Raw genomic sequence first — 22250 nt, forward strand, 5'->3', positions numbered from 1 at the left:
AATATAATCTAAGGTGAAAGTGTTAGAAAGGCCTACATCAGCATAAAAAAAACTACTCCCACTAGTTAAAGTATGGGCGGCATATGATTTGGAGCAAGCAGTGTTTACAGCTCATCCATCCAACACGTTCTCACTGATCACAGTAGGAGTGACACAGCAGGCAGTGCAACACATAAGATCAGTAAAGATCTTACAAAAAGGGGACATATGGAGGAAAGACAACTTTTGGAACATTTGGCATTTGGATGAATTTCTTACAAAATGTGCTTGGAGCTACATCGAAGTCAAACGTGGAGACTAATACAATGTGCTTCGCCTATTATTTTGAATATATTTCCATTAAAACCTACATTTTGTCTTGTCACTGTATATGTTAAACACTTCAGACGTTACATCAATGAACATCTTTGGTCATACATGTAAAAACTCAATTGGAGCCACAGCCATGTGTCACCAGACACGATTTCACACCAAAATTTTTTTTTTTTTTTAAATGGGATGTTCCTTTGATCAGCAGGTGTCTTGTGACTCTTAACATCTACAATGCTCTGATTGATTTGGTGGTTCTTCAACTGAATCCCTGCTAATCTGACATTAAAAGCTGCTGGATCGAGTAAAGTTGTCACAGAAGAGGAGTCCACAGCGAGGCTCATATTGACAGGGAATAGACAAATTTAGTCATTCCTCTGTCAGTGCCAATTAGCGTAGTGTCAACCATTCACATTCAAATAGTTCGAGACACACTGAGCAAGGCGATAATGACCTCGACCATCTGCTATCTGCTCAAACACACACACACACACACACACACACACACACACACACACACACACACACACACACACACACACACACACACACACACACACACACACACACACACACACACACACACACACACACACACACACACTTCAGGAGCTTGTTATGGATGAACTGTGAGGGTGAGCATGAGCCCTTCTGACTCATCAGTCGTCTTACGAGTCGCAGCGTGGCTACATCACTTTGACCTTTTGGAGCCTTCCTGAACTCTTCATTAAATTAGTTTGCATATTAGCCTGCTCTACGACTGGTCACATGTCACTACCACTAGCACACGCACACACACACACACACACACACACACCCTCTCTCTCAACCTAGGACTATTTCTGGACTTCAAACGTTTGTGAAATACCAACAACTAAACACATTTTAAAAATATCTTTAGAAATGTTGACAAAACCACACCGACTTTCCGATTTATAGCCTCAATATTTCTCATTGTATTTCTGTAACATATACCTTTGATTACTACTGTCCTGTGACATAAACTCCGAGAAGAACAAACATCCTCAAACGTGAGAGTTTTTACAAATGGCGCATAAGAATGAAAAGTGACGTACCCTCACATGCTCCTCAGGTTAATGTTTGCAGTAATAAAGCATGATGTCGTGATTCATAAAGAATTTGTCATCAAATAATATCAAACGATTTCTACAAATCCTTATAGAGCAGCGCTTATCTTCAAGTGAACCTTTAAATCATGTATTCAGCCACTGTCATCGGTTTACCACAGTTAGAAAATAAAAGAAATGACCAAATATGGTTATTCGATCTATAAAGGGTTAATATTTTCACATTGTTTAGTCTCGTAGCTCGTAGCTGAGTATGGACTCGGTTGTGACGGCAACGTGCCTCAAACTGACATAATAATAAACTGGAGTGGCTATTTTGCACAGTTTGTCAAACACAAGCGTCTCCTGTTCCCAGCGTCCGAGGAGGAAGTCTACTGTACATTGGAAGCAGATTAGAAATATCCTTAAGTAATTTAGGAAGAGAAAACAACTGGACGGAGCTTGTTTGTTGCATAACTTCTTGGCCTGCGCTCGAGGAATCCGCTTCGAAGCGGCGACCTGTGACCTTTTGTCTCGGGGCGGCGGAGAACAGGTCACAGCTGTGTGAAGACCAGGTTGCTGATGTGTTTTATATCAAGACGGCCTCCGTTCTGGAATCCAATACCATCCCTCCCCTATCATTTTCATATCTTGTCCTTATTCCATGCTTATAATGACGACTGGAAGCCAGATTAGATCTATAGTGTCCTTGTCTTATTTCTCCCATTATGGTTTGCGGCGTTATGCAAATGTCCGGGCGTGCAGCTCTCTGATGTGGAGCTTTGTAATGCAGATGTGCATGTAAATGCTGTGCAGGCGATTGAAGTCTAATGGTTTAATGTGTCAACGTGGGCTAAAGACCTTCCTGTGAGAGCTTAAGAGACCTTTTTGATTTGTAGCCACAAGCATTAGTGTGCTTTGGCCTACTCTCATTCCTTTGTTTTCATTTTTTCTTTCTTTTATTTTTTGGTATTTCTCTCCTGTGAAGCCCGCTTCCCCGGCTCAGCCATTGTTTTTGTGCCTTGCTCCCTCCAATAGTTTGTGCCCTAAAGGCCCCAAACTGGGCTCACTTCTTTATTACCGATAGCCAATCACAGAGCCTGCAGAGCTTCTCCATGGCGATGGAATGCCACTCTGCTTCGGAGGGGCATTGTGGCGGCTCCTGGAGTGGACAATAATGAGGGCATCTTTGTGGCCCAGTCGGTCTGTGAATGGGCAGGAAAGGGGGTCAGTGTGGAGAGGGGAGCAGGGTGAGGCGAGGTGTTTAAAACGATAAAAAAAAAAAACACGGGAATGAAACGGATCGATTTGACTGACATGAGGAAGGCAGATTGTTTGTTTTGATGCCTGCCGCAGCCTTTCCCAGCTGCTCTTAATGCAATGTCTTGAAGGCCGATTGGATGACACAATGGAAAATGTGAGCAAATGTAAACCGACATTGCGTGTCAAAGTGGGGAAAGATAAAATAAAAAAAAAAATTAAATAAAAAAAAAAGTCCAAGCCTAGCATTTATTAGAATATGGCTGTAAATGCCACCATGTGTTGCTGCAACTGTGAAAATATCCTGTCCAGCCTCTTCCGGCCGCTCTGATCACAGCTTAACAGAACACAAACAGCCGCCACAGTGAGAGTGGGGGGGGGGGGGGATCTGAGGAGCCGAGCTGAAGCCTGTTGACACAGCTGCACCTTGCTACATGTTTGAACCTATTAATACGATGAGGATCCCTCACCATCTGAAGCCAAACAGATCGGGGTTTCAGTTGGCCCGCTCGCTCAGCTGGTGGAGGCAGTTACGTGTGCGTAGGCTCGAGAGCGTACTGTACACGCCGCGTGTTCAGCTCCAAACGTTACAGTGCGAGTGGAGGAACCCTCTGTGGAGCATTGGTCCCATCAAAGGAGCTGTTTTTATCACGCTGTCTTGTGTTGGTTTTGGATGAATGTCAGCGCTTTAAATAATCTCCACTATTTTCTTTCCTCCAGCCTGCTGTCCTCCATCACTCACCCTCCGACGTCAGAGGTCAGGTCCCCCGAGAGCTACATTTCCGCCGAGAGCGAGGGGGACAAGGGTGAGAGGAATGGGAAGAAGGTGTGTTTTAATGTCGCCGGAGACGAGCAGGAGGACTCTGGACACGACACCATCAGCAACAGGGACTCCTACAGGTGAAAGAAAAATTAAAGATGCATGGACAGGATTGGTAGGAAAATATAATTAAGAAAGATGTACAAAATTAAAATTGTGCCTCTATATATACACTTGTACTGTGTATATACTGTATATATTTATAGTCCACGCCGAGCATTTATTAGAATTTTTCCAGAGACTGTATCACTCTAATATATACTCCAAAACTTTTCTCATCCTGTTGGTTTATAAAATACAAAGGTTATTGCAAGTACTATCTTATTTTGTATATCATATTTACATGTAATCTATTTGAAATAACATCAATGTTAATTATTACATATGATTATGACATGTGATTATCATATGTAATTCATAGTGCATATGCCCTATTTGTACATATATGTGTGATACACATTACACACGCATGCATTTATGAATACTTTTTGATATTTTATTTTATGATAATATACAGTGCAACCATATTACTTACATACATGAGCAGCAACCAACATATCAAACAGAGACATCCCAGTGAAGTTTAGCTGAAGTTCTTATGAGGCTGTCTGCAGGATTTTCAAATGCGTTTGTGGGAATTAGGGCCTTTACATTCTGTAGAGCACTTATGAGTTCAGGTAGTGATGCTGGATGAGAAGGCCTGGCTCTTCGTTCCAGTTTATCCGAAGGTGCAGGACGGTTATAGCAGAATAGAGAAGGGCCTTTGTTGCCTCAAAGCATAGTATTGCCCAAAATGTCTTGTTTTGCTTGATTTTATACATCTGTGGGCAAAGAAGTCTGATTAAATCGTCCCCCCCCCCCCCTAAATATCTCATCAGTGACTGTAACAGCAACAGAAACTCCATCGCCTCCTTCACCAGCATCTGCAGCAGTCACTGCAGCTCCTACGTACACAGTGATGACATGGACTCAGGTACCTGATTGCTGTGGACACATGGCTTCAAAAGCACTCGTATTGCTTATGAGTTATATTTACTTATGGATCAACAATGATGTTGTAATGCTTCAAGAATGGGTCAATGCATTGAAACTAAAGGCGATGGACTTGCTCGATCTCCCTACTCAGAAATCATTTGCAGTCAATCCACATTCAATCGACACTCAGGTTTTTAATATTGTGCAGCTGTTGACAGATGCTGATAAGTTTTATCCCCTCCCCTGCAGGAGATGAGATGCCCTCCAGCGTGTGGCTTTCCCATGACAAGCAGAAGAAACTGCACAGCTTCCTGGAGCATCTGTTCAGCCAGGTGGGTCCACTTGACATCGTCTCACACGTGATTAATGTTGTGATTTTTTTTTTTTTTTTTTACCACTAACATTTTTTTAAGATTATCTTGTATATATTTTTTGAGAAGACTTTCACAGAATACAATATTGATGTTTGTTTAAAGTGAAAGAACAGTTGTTTGAATTACAATTTGAGCTAAGCCCGACACCACCATCATTTGATTTGCCAGGTTTAGTATTGTGTGAGAAAGTGTCATGTCTAATGAAAAAGAAAATGTGGATTTTCCTTGCAAAGCAAATGACCCCTTGACTTTTCAGCAACCTCTAAGGTCAACCACATTTAAATATGCGCAAGCTCGTCTTCTGCATACATTCATGCATGTCACCACGCACAGTCTTGTTTCTATCAACAGTGGAAAAAGCAGGAAAACCGAACTCTGCTGTATTTGCACTTTTTGTCCCGCTTCCTGTCGTGTGTTTTATTGCAGGGCAGTTTCCCCAGCTTTGTTTATAAATCACATTGCAGCAAATAGTACTCGCTGGATCTCTGTGGGATTGTGTGTGTGTTTGTATTTGTGTGTGGGTGTGTGTGCGCGCGCGCAGCAGAAGCAGGTGTTGGTAACGGCTAAGCAGCATTTTTTTTGCTTCCCTTCACATATTTTTGATCTCAGCCGAGTGAGAGAAACTGCATCGAGCGCAGCGAACTTGACCCTCATGCTCTTTTCAGGTGGATTCGATCACGAGTATGCTGAGAGGAGCAGTGGTGGCTCGCGCCTTCGAGCAGACAAAGTGCTTCACACCTGGAAGAGGATTGCAAGGTAAAACACCAGGATGTGCGAGCGCCCCCGGCACTGCATTAAATCAGTTTGTGTGTCATCAACATCCAATGGAATCTGTTCATGAACGATATCTGCATGTTTATGAAAGTAAGTCTTAAAATTAAGGCTGATTCATCACTTTTGTGCACTTGAAAGTGATAGTTATTATGTCTACGACCAGCTAATGTAACAAATTTCAAACTAAATTTGCTACTTTTCTTGTAGTATAGGCGCACATAGTAACTTACAGTAATAGCTGATGACATCTAATTTCACCAGATGCATGGAAGTACATAAGTCCCATTTAGTAGATACTCCAGGCATCCCTGCTGTCTTTTTTTATTCATTAAACTATGCGGTATTAATTATATTTTCGGAGTGGGAGGTGATTTACGAGAAGTTTGCTTCAGAAAATGTCTCAATTCCAGCTTGTAATTTCATGGAAAGTGAAATTAGGCGACCGAGCTGTTCTGCGAAACTTCCGATCCTTGTGATGACGCTTTTTGCGGAAAGACGTTAACCTGCTATTATCCGTGTGGTTGACACAAACTCCCTAAAGCTTTTCATACCACGTGGCATAGACCAACTCCGTTACTGTAAAACTGCTACTTTACTCAGGCCGCCTGACAACATGGAAGGTGCCTCTAAGTCAGCAACATTAGATTACATCCACATTCGCTGTGATGTGTTTGTGGTGCTAAATTAACAATTTTGTTTTGTTGTTGCTTCTTCTCGTCCTCAAGAGTTTGCTTCAGGAAGTGGTGTTATGATACTTTCTGAATCACAGCCGCCCTCATAGGATATATTCGTAAGAGTTCCTAATTTTGAGAGAAGGTAATGCACGAGTTAGTTTTCCAAATAACTAGTTTACCTTTTTTTGATGCCTGGTTAGTAATTCCACAGTTTATTTTTTGTGAGGAATAAATACTAATAACAAATTATTAAAAACTAATGTGAAATGTAAAAGCCCAGTGAAAATGCACAAATGCACCTTAAAGGCATGCAAACTGCACAGAAAGGCATCAGACTCAGTCATTCAGTCCTGATATTCTATATAACAAATTAAAGTCATGATCCTTCTGTATTTATTTCTATTAATTCGTTCGTTTGTCAATGTTCTCCCGTCACTGTGAAAATAATAATCTATTACGCCTTTAAACGTGGAGTCTGGCAGAAGTGAGATAACATTACAAAGACTGGTGGGTCCATCCAGCATCAGTACTGACATAAACCAGCACACACACTGAAAACGTTCAGCGGAGAGGCTGAAACTTCCTGTTGTGCAACATGTGTGTGCACAGATGTGATTGTAGACACGGGGGAACGTGTCGTAGGTGGATTCCAGCGTGAAGGAAAAAAAACCCTCTTTCCAGACATTTCTTCCCCCTTTCCGCCTCCATATCTTTTTCCTCTGAGATATTTCTGTTTATAGTGTCGAAACGGACTCAAGTCGATGGAAAATGTGACCCTCCAAAAGCTTGCACAGAATCTGATTGATTTATTTGACTTTATTTGGCAGCAGATCTTATCTTGGCCGTGGTGTTTCGCTACAGTGACTGTTATTACACTTAATCTACTAACTATGAGTTTTCTCATGAAGCTTAAATAAAAGGTTTTCCTTCAACTTGGATGATTCCTTTATTGGCTTTACGTTTAATATGTGTACAGACAAATGTGTATATGATTCAAAAGAATCATATATTGAAATTAAAATGAGGAAATTGAAATGTGTGAATATGCTGAATTCAATAAGAATGCCCAAATGACCTAAAATGATTCATCAAGTTAATATTACTAAAATAACTGAAATGGCTAAAGATAAATCAAGCTAAACTCTAACTCCAAATAAATACTGCATTTACATGTACAGAAACAACAAAATGCAGCGAAACAAAAGCAGCTAAAATGACTAAAATAGACACAAATGTAATGAAATGCCTACCATTCCAAATTATATCTCTGAAACTTCATAAATCCACCCTAAAATAATGATATTGCATCTACTACAAAAGTATATCTTATTTATTGAGCTCTGCGAGCCTCAGCATATTTCGTGGAAAATGGCAAAAACCTCTGTTTAGTTTATAAAGTGTGCAGATCCCAAAGTGCTCAGATGATAAACTTAGCTTATTTGTGCTTAAATGTGAATTTAATAATGAGCTCCAACAGCAACACAGCAATGTTATTTTTCCTCTCATGTTAAGTCTTCCAAACACCCCGACCCGTTTGGCTCCTTCTCATTTCTCGCCGTCCCCGAGCCAGTGCAGATACGCGCCGTCTGAAAACGGGTCCGCTTGTGTTTGTGTGTTTTTTTCGCCGCGTGCGTGTTTGGATGCATAAATGCCCTCAAGAGGGACGGGAGGCCTTGATCAGCGCTGATCCATCTCTACTGTGGTAATGTGGCAGATAACAGAACAAATAGGATTATCTAACAAGTAGAGCGTTCCTGCATCTGATCCACACACACACACACACACACACACACACACACACACACACACACACACACACACACACACACACACACACACACACACACACACACACACACACACACACACACACACACACACAAAATCAACTCACACACAAAATCAACTATCTATCACAGATCTTCAAAGTAAACTTTATTATAAGCCAGTATGTCTAATTTTCAGTGGGTTTTCAGCACATTGGCAGCCTTTTCTGTTTATGTTTCGGCCGTGGAACAACAAGGTGGTTGGATTATTTGGTTGTGGGTGGTCTAATGTGGGTTTGTTGGTTAATGAAGAGAAGGAATTATAACTGATGGACTTGTGATTTGTGTTTCTGGAGGGATAAGATGGTGGCGGTGGGAAAAAAAAGAGGCTGCACGTGGAAAATGAGAAAGAATGAAATATTATTCTGACAGATGTAAAATAAAACTCCTCAATAATTCAAGTATCTGGAGCTTTGAAGAGTTCGATATGTCCAAACGTCTTAGCAAAATTTTATGAAGCCAGTCAACACTTTTGAGCAGAGTTGACTTGAGAACAAGAGAAGGAAAGTAAAGGAAATGACTAAAGTCAGGGCGCAGGGTGGTTAAACTCTATATCTCTTCGTAGGTCAAACGGGGGTCAAACAAAAAGCAAGTGGCTCAAAATTGGCTCCCAGAAGGTCCAATCTGGCCAGAAAGACATTAGGAAAAAAAAAAATTCCAAGGAGAGTATTAACTACTTTATAGGAGAAGTGGACAAAACACAAAACTGAGCCTGGCTTGTTTTACGCCCTGAGCAAACATCTGCCCATTTATTTTTTTTTCATTTATTACATCAATCATATGGTTATTAAGCTTTGCTCTTCAATAAAATGCCTATTATTTCATACTGGGGCTGCACAACCAGTTGTGTTTTTTTGCAATATCGGCACGCACAATATACATATCATGATAGAAGTTAGAAGCATATTAAGTAAGTATTTATATTTATATGTATATCTATATATCTATATATCTATATTTATATATATTTTTTTCTCTATCAGAGTTTCAGCAGGAGATGGAGCCCAGGGTGAACTGCACCAAAAAGCTGCGCCTCCATGTCAAGCAGGATCCTTGGAATCTCCCCAGCAGCGTCCAAGCTCTCACACAAACCATCGCTAAATATGTTGAAGGTCAGCGTACACACACACACACACACACACACACACACACACACACACACACACGTTTCTCAGTCACATACTGTATTTATCATGTAGAACAACATGGCTGCCTTGGGGGAAAAAAACCCCCACTATAAATTGGCCTGCTGCACCTCGTGATATTTATTAGACTCCCTAATAACCTCTGGTGGAGCCGTGTAGGTGCAGGCAGGCCCACTAACTGCGCTACGCTCTTTAAAGTTTAAACCCAAGACCATCTTGGTATTCATAAATCGCTGAGTTGGAGCTGAAAACAAGCCGAGAATCAAAGCGCTCTGTAAGACTGCTTTAACTTTTTATTCCCCACGGTTTGTTTTGTATTCGTTGGCGCACAGACTGATTACATAGACATAGAGATATATGCAGCATGTACACTTGGACACAAAGGAGAGATGCACGACACTCCTGGGAAAGGTGAGCTGGTGGTCGCGACGAAGAAAGTCCAAATAAGCTGAGTTATTATTGATTGCCTCATGTGCACCCGTTTTCTTTCAGCCTCCTGCTGAGTTACTCTCACTCGTGATATGACTATAAACAAATGTGGATTTATGGGTTTTATCTTTGCCTGTGGTTGGTTTTTATGTAGCTGGATGTGTTTTTATATGTTAAGATTAACGGCAGTGGCGCCTGGACGAAGCAGACATGTTATACAGCATTGTGCTATTTATGACTTGGAGTTGAGTTTATAGTAAAGGTCATACAGAGAAAGACTGGTTGGGATTTGATGGAGGGTTGTTCATTGGAGTGCTTTTTCTCTTTTTCTCCAGAGGTGAAGACACGACTGCTCTTGGTCCTACTACAGTATACAGGTTTGTTCAGCTGTTCTCTCATTTTCTCGATTGAAATGAAAAGTGTTTTTTGGCTCCTGCACTTTAAAACTATCCAATAAGTCGGACTGCCTTTAGAAATGTGCTGAAACATTATAGTGAAGCTAAACCATGGTGGACCACCTAAAGTTTCAAAAGTGTCTTATGGAGGCCACACACTCAGACGGAAGATGAGCAATCGTGATGACATCTCTCGTCATGGGTTCAAATCCGTGGCTCTGTTTAGTAGAGCTCGAAAGTTTCGTGGAGGCTGACAATATGGTCATGTGACTACAAACAGCCTGCAGTAATACGCCACACAGCTGCAGGGTCAGAATACTCGCCAGGTGATTGAAATGCAGTGGGAAATTATCAATGCAACAATCAAACACAGCTTTCAATAGACAGAAAATTCCAAAATGGGGGCAGCCGTGTGAAAATGTGCTAGAAGAAGCCTTGTTTACACAATACCCAGTGCAAAAACACATTGCAGGCACCCTCATGTGGAAACTGCATGCAATATAACACTATAGAATAAGCACAACTGCCTTCATTATTATCAATTACCAGCCGTATGCATATTACTGTGAGGAGTTAATAAAGTAATACAGATGTGCAAATTGGCATTCCTTATCTGGATCCTCATGTTTCTATCTGAGGAATTTATTATACGATATTTTTTCTGCTGAACCCCTTCTCATATCCTGCAATCCTTCCTGAATCTCGTGTTGCTGTTATTTCTCCCATACACGTCTTCCATTGTGTCACAATCATACACACCGCTTCTTTTTTATCTGTTTATTTTCAGTTGTTTAATGACCATAACTTGTGTACAAATGTGCATTACTCTTTCCACCTCTGGTTGAAACTATAAAATAATCATTACCACAATTAAATCTAATCACTGATGCAGCTCTGAGGTGTTGATCCTTTACCGACCCCAGGAAGCACAGGCAAGTTAACCCGGGTTAATAGTGTGAGAAACTTTCCGAGCTGATGGTAAATTATTCATTTTTGACTGTTGAGTCTCATTTTGTAACTCAGTGGATGGCTGAACTCTTATAATGGCTCTATTTCTCTGCAAATTATAGCAACCAATTATTTTCCACTTGGGCACACCTGTCATTTGGGCTCATTTTTTTCTGATACAATATTTAACACCCATTATGTAAAAAAAAATCACCCTGCTGAAAGTCTGTATAATTACTATGGGAAACTTTTCTAGCACTTCTTTCTGTTACTCCCCTTCATTTAGCCTTTTGCCTTCTAGCTTTCTAAGTAACTTTGTTGCAGTTCTTATCAGCTCTCTTCTTCTGTGTTTGGGCTCAATTACTTTATTGCAGTTTTCTCACATCTTCTGTATTTTGTGTTGTCCGCCTAGACTCAGAGATCCAGTTACGCAGAGATATGGTGTTCTGTCAGTCTCTGGTCGCAGCCGTTTGTGCTTTCTCTGAACACTTGCTGGCCGTCCTCAACCAGGTAAATTATTCACTTTCATTTATTTTTCACCCTGGTTTCACCAGGCAGTATGATCTGTACAGTCACAAAAACAAAAAGAGAAAAGAAAACATACAAAACACGCAGACAAGGAACACATTGTTATGCATAATAATCAGTATCAATCTATCTCATCAGACTGAAAAAGACTATTTTCCTCCAACATATTCCAAATGAATGAATGCGTGGAGCTCATATTCTGTACTTTAGTAATCGTACAGATGCTAGTTGGTTAAAGTGAAAGTCTCACAACCTGTATGCCTTTTAACACAGCTGATTAGTAATAGTAAAGGGTAAAAGTAAAAAAAAAAAAAGTCCAAATACTTTTTTACTTTTTACCTTCTACCATTAGCAGAACAATTAAATCCTCTTGGAGCTCTGCCCAGTGGACAGAATGAAAACACAGTTTATCCTCAAGCATTAAAAGGTAGACTTATTACTCAGAATAGATGAATGGCAATGTTATATTGGGGAAATGTTTTTTTTTTCCTCCATCCATAAAATGATACTTTCAAGGACTACAAAGGGGGAATTTTCGAAAACTCTCTCACTTTGTCTGAATGGAAACGGGACACGCTGATGCAGCACTTAAAAAGAGAAACATCAACTAATACGGATAAATGGTTTTCAAAATAACTGAAACCATAGAAAAGAGAAGAAACTGCTGAAATGGAAAAAACAGTTGAAATGGCCTAAAATAGTTAAAACAAACTGTAAACAGTGAGTTAAAAGTGTTTTATGGCTCCAGACAAGGTTTGTCTGATGAAAAGTGGCTAAAGCAATTCTTTCCATCATGAAGGTTTCAGACCCCTGTTCTAGATCATGTTGCGCAAGAGACTAAATCATGCCTTGTTATTTGGTAGAAATGAGGAATTCTTGTTTTATCTGTATTCCCTGTGTCAGTTTCAGTTTTGCAGTGCAGGCAGAGACCTGGACACTGACATCCCAGACGCCCAGGACCTCCAGGAGGCCCAGGAAGCCAGCCGCCGCTGGCTGGAGCAGATAGCCAGCGCCGGGCTGCTCTTCCACTTCCAGTCCCTCCTCTCCCCCAACCTGGTGAGAATCCAACCAGCTGTCGACAGAAACGCTCGATTGTCTGGAGATATGAAGCAAAAAAAAAGTTTGTTGTAAAATGATCTCAGAGTGCGTCGAAAAGTATGTCATCATTCATACAACCACAAAAAAGATGCAAGATCAGATGTGAAATTAAGACATCGTCGCATATCAGGACACTTGAATTTGATCGCCGCAACACATCTTGAAAATGTTAGTAAGTGGAACAGACGAGTAAAACCAGTTGGAAAGCATTCTGCAACCAGGTTGGTTAATTTGCATCACGTCAATAAGTTGACTGAGTATAAAAGGAGCCTTCAGAAAGCCTCAATCTTTCAGAATTGAAGATGGGTTAAGCATAGCTAATCAAGAAAAAGCTACGTTGAAAAATGATGGTACAGTTTCATAGAAATGTCAATTTTAAGATATTGAGGCTTAAATGTGAATTCCGAGATATTAAGGCTCCCAACAAAAGCTCCTGAGGCATTTCCTAAATAAAATGACTTGAGACAGTTCTGAATGTCTTATTTATTGCTGATGAGCTTCAATAAGAATGTACATTATTATAAACCGGAATCTAAAGCAAACGGCTCAGGAACCCTTGGACGAGTGTCTGTGAACAGTGTCCAACCCACAACTCTTGATTGTCCAAGGGTGAACAAAATCCACGGAAACGGTGTCCTGCTGACGTAAAAAGACAGTAAAAGAAAAGATGCAGGTCCCACCGGTAATAAACTGAGCTAAAATTCATATTCCATCCATCCATAAAGCTACAGCCAACATTATGTGATTCCAGCGGACGACAGTTTCACTGTTTGGATTTTAAATAGTTTGGGTCACCAATCAAGCCGGCTGCACAACGGCCACCCAAATAAGACACTGCAATGTGCTGAGTTCAATCCACAGTCTTCCCACAGTGACTGTGTGGACGAGGTTTGAGTCATTGAGGTGCACCGCCGATTTGCAGAGCCAGATCCCAAAGCTGACCTCCCTGTTTTTACTCAACCGACAGACAGCTTCCTCATCGTCTGCATACTTGTTGTCAAAGTTAGGGCAGCTCGAAATAGTCCAAACAACTAAAACACACATTTCAACTTTATAAAATCTTCACATTTTTAGACTTTGAAAATAGATCAGCTAATCAATCTCTTTCAGTTTGAATCAGGCCGTAAATCCAGTGAAAACACCAAGTAGGTGAGAACTCATTATAAATAACCACTGTGAGCAGCTAAAAACTGAGTGAAACACACACACACACACACACACACACACACACACACACACACACACACACACACACACACACACACACACACACACACACACACACACACACACACACACACACACACACACACACACACACACACACACACACACACACACACACACACACACACTGACCTCACTGCGATCCATATTAGCATTTCTCTGCAAGATTTTTTTTCTTCTTTTCTTGTACAAAACCATACATGTCTCCACCCAAGTTAGAAAACCCGAGGTTTAAATTCCAGCTGAAAGACTGTTAATGTGCTCTTTCAATGCAGTTATTTCTGCACTTTGTGTCATCACCCGCAGTGAAAAACACACTTTCCTGGAATGAGGTATTTAGTTATTTAATTCAGCCTCCTTTCAGAGGGAATTAGAGGCAGAGAAAGTGCTTTCACAGTGTTTGTGTGACCATTTTTTTCCCCCCCTTCGGTTAGAGGAGTCTGAAGTCAGGCTGCGTCTCTTCCTCAAGACATTTCCCTGTGGAACAAACCGGGGTCTCGGTACCTGCTGGTGATTCCTATGAAATCTCAGCACGCTCCCTTTTTTGGGGCACAACATGAAAGACGGCGTGAGAGGAGCCGGGGACATTGCTGCCGTGTGTTTGTGTGTATGTGTACAGTGAATATGCTCATGTGACATCCTTTGAGATAAAGTCGTCCGCACGCAGCAGGAGTCACTTAGCGAGACGGTGGGGTCCCCTCTGTCACATGTCGCGCCGTTTCAAAGGTGGTTTTGGGGAAAAAGAAAGGCTGTTATCCTCCGGAGGGAAGAGAATGAGAGGGTGAAGGCGGGGTGACAGATGTTTATGGACGCTGAGTAAAATCACATGCATTTCACCTAAATACAGATTTACGCATTGTGTACAGTGACACAGACAAAGAGGTGGGAATTAACATTTGTAAACATGTAAACATGGTGGCCGTGTGGTTTACACTCGTACAAATGTCCCCCCGTTAGGTTTGGGGGTCTTTCAGTGTGGAAGTTGCACGTTCTCCCTGGGTTTTCCTGTAAAGTGCCTTCACTTGAATAAACTAGTATAGATGGATGAATGTTTAACTTGAAGATCATAGTCAGCTGTGGTAGAGTAGATGGACGCAATATAGAATAATATGTTTTTTAGAAATTACAAGAGATACTTGGATAGTATATTTGAAAGTGGTCCCTAGAGGCAGTGCATCTTCCGGTTTGGTATCAATACATAGGGGCCTTTATATAGTAAATTATTTAAATATTTCCATCACACCGGTATGCTCTCTTTTCTCTCCTCAGACCGATGAGCAGGCCATGTTGGAGGACACTCAAGTGGCCCTAATTGATCTGGAGAAAGTCACCTTCTACTTCCAGCAGTTTGAAGGGGAGCCGCTGGTTGCCAGTATGTACTTGGAGCCTTTTTGGCTCCAGAGCAGCTTCGTTTTGAGATTCATTAGTGCAGGCTGGTCGTTGCCAATTGTAATTCCGTGGCGTTCGAGTGAAGCTTTAAACTTTGCCGTGCCTGACTTTTGTGCCTCTCCTCTGGCAGACATGCCCATCTCATACCAGGTGGAGGGAACCCGGCAAGCCCTGAAGGTTTGCTTCTACCTGGAGAGTTTCTACTTCTCTCAGCTGCCGTACAGGCTTAGAAACGGAGGCAGCATCAAAATCTTCCCTGTTCTCTTTACACAAGGTACACTGAGCCCGGAGGTCTGAGTCGGCGCAGATGAAAACTGCTCCATGAATTATTGTGAATCTTGAAAGATAGATGCGTAGGCTTAGTGAGCTTTTATGCTTCTTTCTATCCCCTTTTCAAGCACTGGAGAGCATGGAGGGATACTATTACAGAGACAACGTGTCGGTGGAGGAATACCAGGCCCAGATCAACGCCAGCTCATTGGAGAAGGTCAAACAGTACTACAAGAGATTGAGGTGAGTTACAACAGACATGCAGAGGCACACAGACATTACTGCAAGATTGCATATTCTGTCTGATTCTGTCAGTTTTGGCTCTCGGCGCCCAGCGGGGGCCCTCAAGGTGATTGGCTGAGAGAAACGCAGCAGGAATGTTTTATGATTGGCTGCGAACACACACAGCAGGGGCGGCAGTGATTGGATGAGAGTGCCCAGCGTGTCACCGGCGCTGGTGTCGTGCCTCCGCACAGCTGCTGCACTCACTTACCTCACGCCCCATTGGTTTGCTGCACACCCGAGACCCTCTGCGATTGGCCAGGCGTGGGTCATTTAATGAGTTGGAACGACGGGTGAAAAAAATTACATATGAAAGTTAAAAGTAGTCGACTTCATTTAATTTCCCGAATATATGAGTTAATGTCAGGCATATGCACTTTACGATCTGAATATCAGTGTGGTTTTATATTGGATCGTAGCTTATGTTTTCAGAATGTGATCACAGTTAAAGGTGCCGTATGTAATGTTTTGAAATGATGCCAAATCATAATCCAGTCAAAGTGTGTGTGGTGGGTGATGGCTACCGTATAAATAGACACATAATGTCACCGAATACGATCAATCAAGAATCATTCTTTCCTTCAGTTCTGCCCATATTCTAAAGAGAGTATTTGCCCTGGTTTGTGTTGTCTTGCAATACAAGTCTGCACCACAAGGTGGTGGATTCAGTCAGACAACAGGTGATGCAACAATCTTTCAAGCTCCTGACTTCATCTACATGATAAACAGTCACACCATTTAACCATCAATAGATTATGATTTCACCTCAAAAGACATGCACACTGAATGGATTGCAAATGCTATCATGTTTGAAACAAAAGGCTTGTTTTCAGATGACCATAATAATAATAATAATAATAATAATAATACATGTGTTTTATATAGCGCTTTTTTCTGAAAGACTGAAAGTGCTTCACATTACATTATTCATTCACTCCATATTTGATGGTGGTAAACCACGTATGAAGCCACAGCTCCCCTGGGGCAGACTGACGGAAGCGAGGCTGCCAATCATTGGTCAGTTGACACAGGTTTGAGGCCCAATGTCTTCATCTGGATCACTGCATCTACCTACTATAAAGAATAGCCCTAATTCTGAAGCAGGGGTGTCAAAGATAAGGCCCATGGATCAAAACTGGGCCTTCAATCTGGTCTGCCAAGTCACCAAGCAAATGGTAAAAACTTGCTATCAAACTAGCCTCAAAGCCGTTCTGTCAGGGTGAGTTTGTAACAAGCATAATGCAGCTATAGGACAAGTTTTTTGGACATTTCACCATATTTTGCATTAAAATTGGCTTTATAATGAAATTGTCATCATTTTCTGTCGAATTTCTTTGGTATTGCAAAACTATTGATATGTTTGTTTAACTTTGTAGATTATTATGGCACTATTTTAGCAGTCCAGGGCACTCCAGATGAACTCGGGCTGAATGTGGCCCCTAAACTAAATTGTGTTTGACATTCCTGCTCTTCAGCAAATTACAGACTTGTGCTAAAGTGGCTCAACGCTGCCACCCAATGTACAAGTGTAGCATTATTTACATTGCACACATCGCCCCTTTAAAACAGCTAATCCCTTCTTTAAAAACCTATTATCCTAGATATTACATAAAGCTTTCACCAAATGGTTTATATTCGTGTTTATCTGGTCTGCAAACTGAAAGCTAAATGGAACATTAGGCATATTTATTGTAGATTCGACTGTTGTCACAGATCAAAGCTTTGTATATGACTTTATTGCCCGGCCAGTTGCCAGTGAAAAACAGATATTGGAATAACAACATTAAATGATGTAAACGGAAACCATCCTGGCTAATAGAAAGAATCAGTCACACTCTTGAAAAGCTGTTTGAAGCTCAGTCAGATTGTGTTTCACTCGATGGAAACCTGAGGGGGCTGACGGGTTTGTCACATCGACTTCCACAAAACATCTGCTGCAGATTGTGTGGATAATTAAATGCACAGTAGAGCTCATAGCAAAACTTTGTACTGTTGTTAAGGGACATTCTGCTGTGGGGGTTTGAATGATTTATGGTTTGGGCAGTCATGGGCCACATCGACCCGCCAAAACAAAACATTAATTTGCTGGGATTGCTTTCTGCAGAGAGCTTCTAATTTGTTTGCAGTGTTTAGTTTGACGAGTGAAACTAATTTCCAGGATTCTGTGTATGACAAACAAGTTATGGACTGAAAAATGTGCTAAGTCCTTTAATATTTCATTGAATTAGACATTGCAGACTTTTTGGCATAATGTGCTTGGCCAAGGACTGTAAGTTGCACTGAGCAAGCAAAGTTCATGAACAACAGCAAAAATATTTTGATAATAACATTCATTTAAGCCCACAGTTACCTGTATATGTATTAAAAACCGATATCAGTTGATGAATTACCTTTACTAAAGATGTACGTCCCTTCATACGATCTGGATGATCACTAATAGACAAGATGAATGGAAAGAAGACATTGATGATATTTTCTATATTACCAGGACTAGTTAGATGAGTTATTATAGAACAATATAAAAAAAATTTTGTGACATTGTCACTGTTTTTAACACTACTGGTCTGCCTGTAGAATGTTGGACTTAAAACATTTTACATGTTTTTCGTAGTCTAATCTTTCATTGTGAGATCAACCTTAAATATCCATAACATATGATCACACACTGGAATTACAGAAAATTAATGTTATTCCCATGCAGTCCATTTGTTTCAGGCATACTCCGGTTCAGTACTGTTAAGCTGTGATAGGAGTGTGAATGCAGCGCCAACCTGTAAAGTCACCAAACACAGCACTTTTCACACTTTATCCATGCAGTTTATCATGATGAGCTTGGCAGGGATATATATAGATTGATGGCAAGTTTAAAAAAAAAAAATCCGACAATAAAATTTCGACATGCATGCAGTTGCATTCAACTCAGTGCAGGATTGCTGCAGAAGCTATGTCGCAGAATAAACCTTGTTTGTCCGAAGTAAACAACCTGAGAGTGTAGACTTTTCTCTTTGGCCTGAACATTGAACACCGCCTCAGGATGTCATCATTTTCTTTCTTTCTTTCTTTTTTTTTAATCCATGCACGTGTACTATAATTTTCTGCGCTGTATGACTTGTGTAGAAAGAACCTAATTGAATTGACAGTGAGGGATTCAAGTGTAACATGGACCAGATGTGTCTGACAGGCATGTGAGTGAGACGGGTGATTTGGGGAACATTAGGGGTGAGTGGAACACGTGTGGACAGATTTCAGAGATGCGATGGGCAAAATAACAAACCTCTTAAAAAAGAAATCTGTAACCAACTCTAAAAAGGCTGATTAGCTCAACCGGAGTGCTCAGAGACAGTTTACATCTTTTTGACTGCCCTAAAGAAAGCTGAATATTCTGACATTGTATATTTTTTGCCTTCGAAATGATTTTCGATGCATGAAAACATTTTCGTGCAAGAGTTTGGGTCTTTTCCAGAAAACTTTATATGAGCCAAATACATATTCCATAGAGTTTGACAGGGGTGGAAAATTTCAACAAACAACACAGTTTAATTATCTGTCTCCTTCTCTATGTGCTCTATAATTACTTCCGACTGCTAGTTCTATATTGCACATTTTACTTTCTTTCTGTAGAACACAGAGCTTTTTTTTTTTTTTTTTTACTATTTTGCCAGATATAAGGGAAAATGTTCCTCCATTTCCAAGTACTTTAGTTTTAACGTTGCTGTGGCGTCCACTTGGTAAAATGACCTTTAAGCAGTGACGAGACTTTCTCCCATCACGATAATTTCCTTGCATCTGTTGCAGTAAAGTAAATATTCCCACCTTGTTCTCAGCACCCAGTGTAATATTACCATGGCTTTCTTTCGCGGGCTGCCATGTGTCTTTCGGCTGACCACAGGCCGGGCCATGATGTCACTCCGCTCTCTGAAACCTCAGGCACCTCGTTATCCTTGGAGCCGGGCCACGGCAGCGTTGGGTTAAACCCACAGTGTGGGCCGGAGCCAGCAGGGTGAGTGACGGGCAGTCGGAGCGCACTGGTAACACTGAACTGAATGAACTTGCAGGGCCGAGGGCTGAGGACAGGCCACAGTCCATGATGCACCTGGTTCAGACCCTCTTATACACATACAGACCTGCTGGAGTGAAGACGTACCAAATTGACATTTTGTGATAGAAATACTAGCATTGGTATAGTTTCTAATAAATGTATATAAAATGAAGGAATCAGGCTCATTTTGTATGCAGGAGCCACGTGGAAATATGCTTTTCCCTATACAGAATTGATTGGGGTATTTGCATGTGTTTGTATATGCAGTGTGTCTTAACATGCAAATCCAAATGAACTTATTGCTCTCCTGTGATGTTTTGCGTTCTCCCCTCATAGTGAGAGGGTTTCTGGTTCGAGTCCATTGTGGGCATTCCTGTGCAGTTTGCATGTTCTCCCTTCATGTGGAAGTTGATCGGTGATTCCAAATGTCTTGTCGATGTTTGTGTTAAGACTGGCGACCTGTCCAGTGTGCCTTCACCCATAGTCAGCTGAAGAGATAGACGATGGATGGCTCTCACTTGTCTGATGCTTGTACCAGCCTGCATTCAATATCGGAGCATGAATGATGACACTGTCCGTGTTACTGTAAGATTTCCCAGATGCTTCTCTGCCTCTAGCTTTTTCTCGCCTTAAACCACCAGCCAGTGTGATCAGTGGAAACTATGGTGCAAGATTATGTCACTTAATTTCTCCTCAATACAGAATCATATGGGCTAAATCAGTCTGTCAGAAGTATAGAGTCAGAACCGGCACCCACGCTCCTCGGCTTTCATAAAGTGCATTACATGCATTTATGTTGAAGGGTTCAAGAACCCTGAGGTGCTTTAAACTGACAGTTTCTATTGAGGTGGACTTGTTTTCTTCGTGTACCGCAGGTTTCCTGATTGAAGACCTCTGAGTTCACTGCCACACAGTTTTGCAGTGGTTAAGAGTCATGCCTGGCAGGAGTCCAGGGTTTGGGACCCCACTATGTGGAGTTTGCATCTCTATGTGCATGTATGGGTTTTCCTCTGAGTCCTCCACTCACAATCCACACACGTGTTCATTAGTGACTCTGTATTTGCCTTATCATAGCCTGGTGCCCTGTCAAAGATGTACACAGCCTTTTGTACGGTGGAGGATCCTAAACTGAATAAAGTGTTATAGAACATGAATCAATGGATTTGAGTTCACTGAAGAAGACGCTTGCATTTTCCCTTCCGATAATATTATTATTTGGTCTATGCAATAGCAGTTAACATGTGTTATATGATAATATTGTTGAGTTTTGAATACAAACACTTAAATAAATTAAGGTAGTGTGTTTGTGCTTTGAGCTTTTGAGCTCTTTCTCTTGTAACTGATTTTTTTTTCTCCTGTTTTTACATCGGCAGTTGGTTGACTTTGTTATGACAAGAACATTGTCCATTTCCACCCTGTCAGTATTTGTCTATTCCACATGTATGATATCACGATAAATTTTCAATATATTCTATACATATAATGTATTCACCCTCCTTGTCTGGAGGAAAAATCTGAAAGGGTGGAAAACAGGATTGCTCTTTAAGTCCTTTTGGATAGTATAAGAAATAGGACTGAAAAGTGAAGCTATGATGGGGACGTCAGAGGAGGCATGAAGTTTTGATGAGAGTGCATGTAAGAGAGAGTCGGTGGAAGAGGGCAACAGAGTGAGCAAATGTATTAATCAGAGGGAGAGATTATTGGAGGCTTGAGATTTCATCTCATCTCACTCTTATTGACAGGGAATTTCAGGAGGGAATGGAGTTTCCCTCTATAGATTGCTAATGTGAAAGGATAAAGCAGAAAGTGTGACATGCTCTACGTGTTGAGCGCTAATGAAATGTCTCTCATGTGGTATTTCCGTGACAAGTGTTGCAGTAACCTGTAAGCAGACCTGTTTAGATCAATATCTTTGCCTTATTGGAAAGGCCGCGTGACATGTTTGGCACTGTGTAACATAACAGTGGTGAAATCTCTGCATTTTCCAACTTATTTGCAAAAAATACTTGGATTTATGTGGGAATTAAAATTCTGCTAAGTCCAAAATGGTGTATAATAACAGTGTGGGTCGCTCTAATATAAGCAATAAAGTTGGATGTATAGCTCTGTCCGACGGTTGGTTTATATTATTATTACGGGCTGTTAAATTTCATACTCTGTTAGTTTAACAGTCATTTGTCTTCACCACACAGCTCTGCTTGGAAGTCATTTGAGCTTACAGTCTTCCACCGACTATAGGGACATGGTAATCACACCGCTGCGCTGCAGTTTGTTTTGATTAAAGTTGATGCTCATTTCAGGCTGGAGAATCAACTCTGTTGCAGGCTTACATTACTCCATCCCTAGTTTCTGTTGTCTGACAGTCCAAATGTGAGCTCATAGTGTGTGAATGGATAAAAAAGTGCCCGATGTCAAACGGTT

At 41.1% G+C, this 22250-nt stretch overlaps 1 protein-coding gene across 2 annotated transcripts in view; it reads left to right on the forward strand.

The window, feature by feature from the left end:
• Positions 1 to 22250, forward strand: part of prex2 (phosphatidylinositol-3,4,5-trisphosphate-dependent Rac exchange factor 2) — a 102266-nt gene that overhangs the window by 60037 nt on the left and 19979 nt on the right. For both annotated transcript variants that reach the window (XM_080515070.1, XM_080515071.1), the window contains exons 26-36: positions 3357 to 3536; positions 4335 to 4429; positions 4681 to 4763; positions 5471 to 5561; positions 9063 to 9191; positions 9989 to 10030; positions 11409 to 11506; positions 12428 to 12580; positions 15119 to 15221; positions 15369 to 15512; positions 15637 to 15751. In XM_080515070.1, coding sequence (XP_080371196.1) covers positions 3357 to 3536; positions 4335 to 4429; positions 4681 to 4763; positions 5471 to 5561; positions 9063 to 9191; positions 9989 to 10030; positions 11409 to 11506; positions 12428 to 12580; positions 15119 to 15221; positions 15369 to 15512; positions 15637 to 15751 — 1233 coding nt within the window. The remainder of the gene's footprint in view (positions 1 to 3356; positions 3537 to 4334; positions 4430 to 4680; positions 4764 to 5470; positions 5562 to 9062; positions 9192 to 9988; positions 10031 to 11408; positions 11507 to 12427; positions 12581 to 15118; positions 15222 to 15368; positions 15513 to 15636; positions 15752 to 22250) is intronic.

Source organism: Blennius ocellaris (genome assembly GCF_963422515.1).
Source record: "Blennius ocellaris genome assembly, chromosome: 19".
NCBI classification, from domain to species: Eukaryota; Metazoa; Chordata; class Actinopteri; order Blenniiformes; family Blenniidae; genus Blennius; species Blennius ocellaris.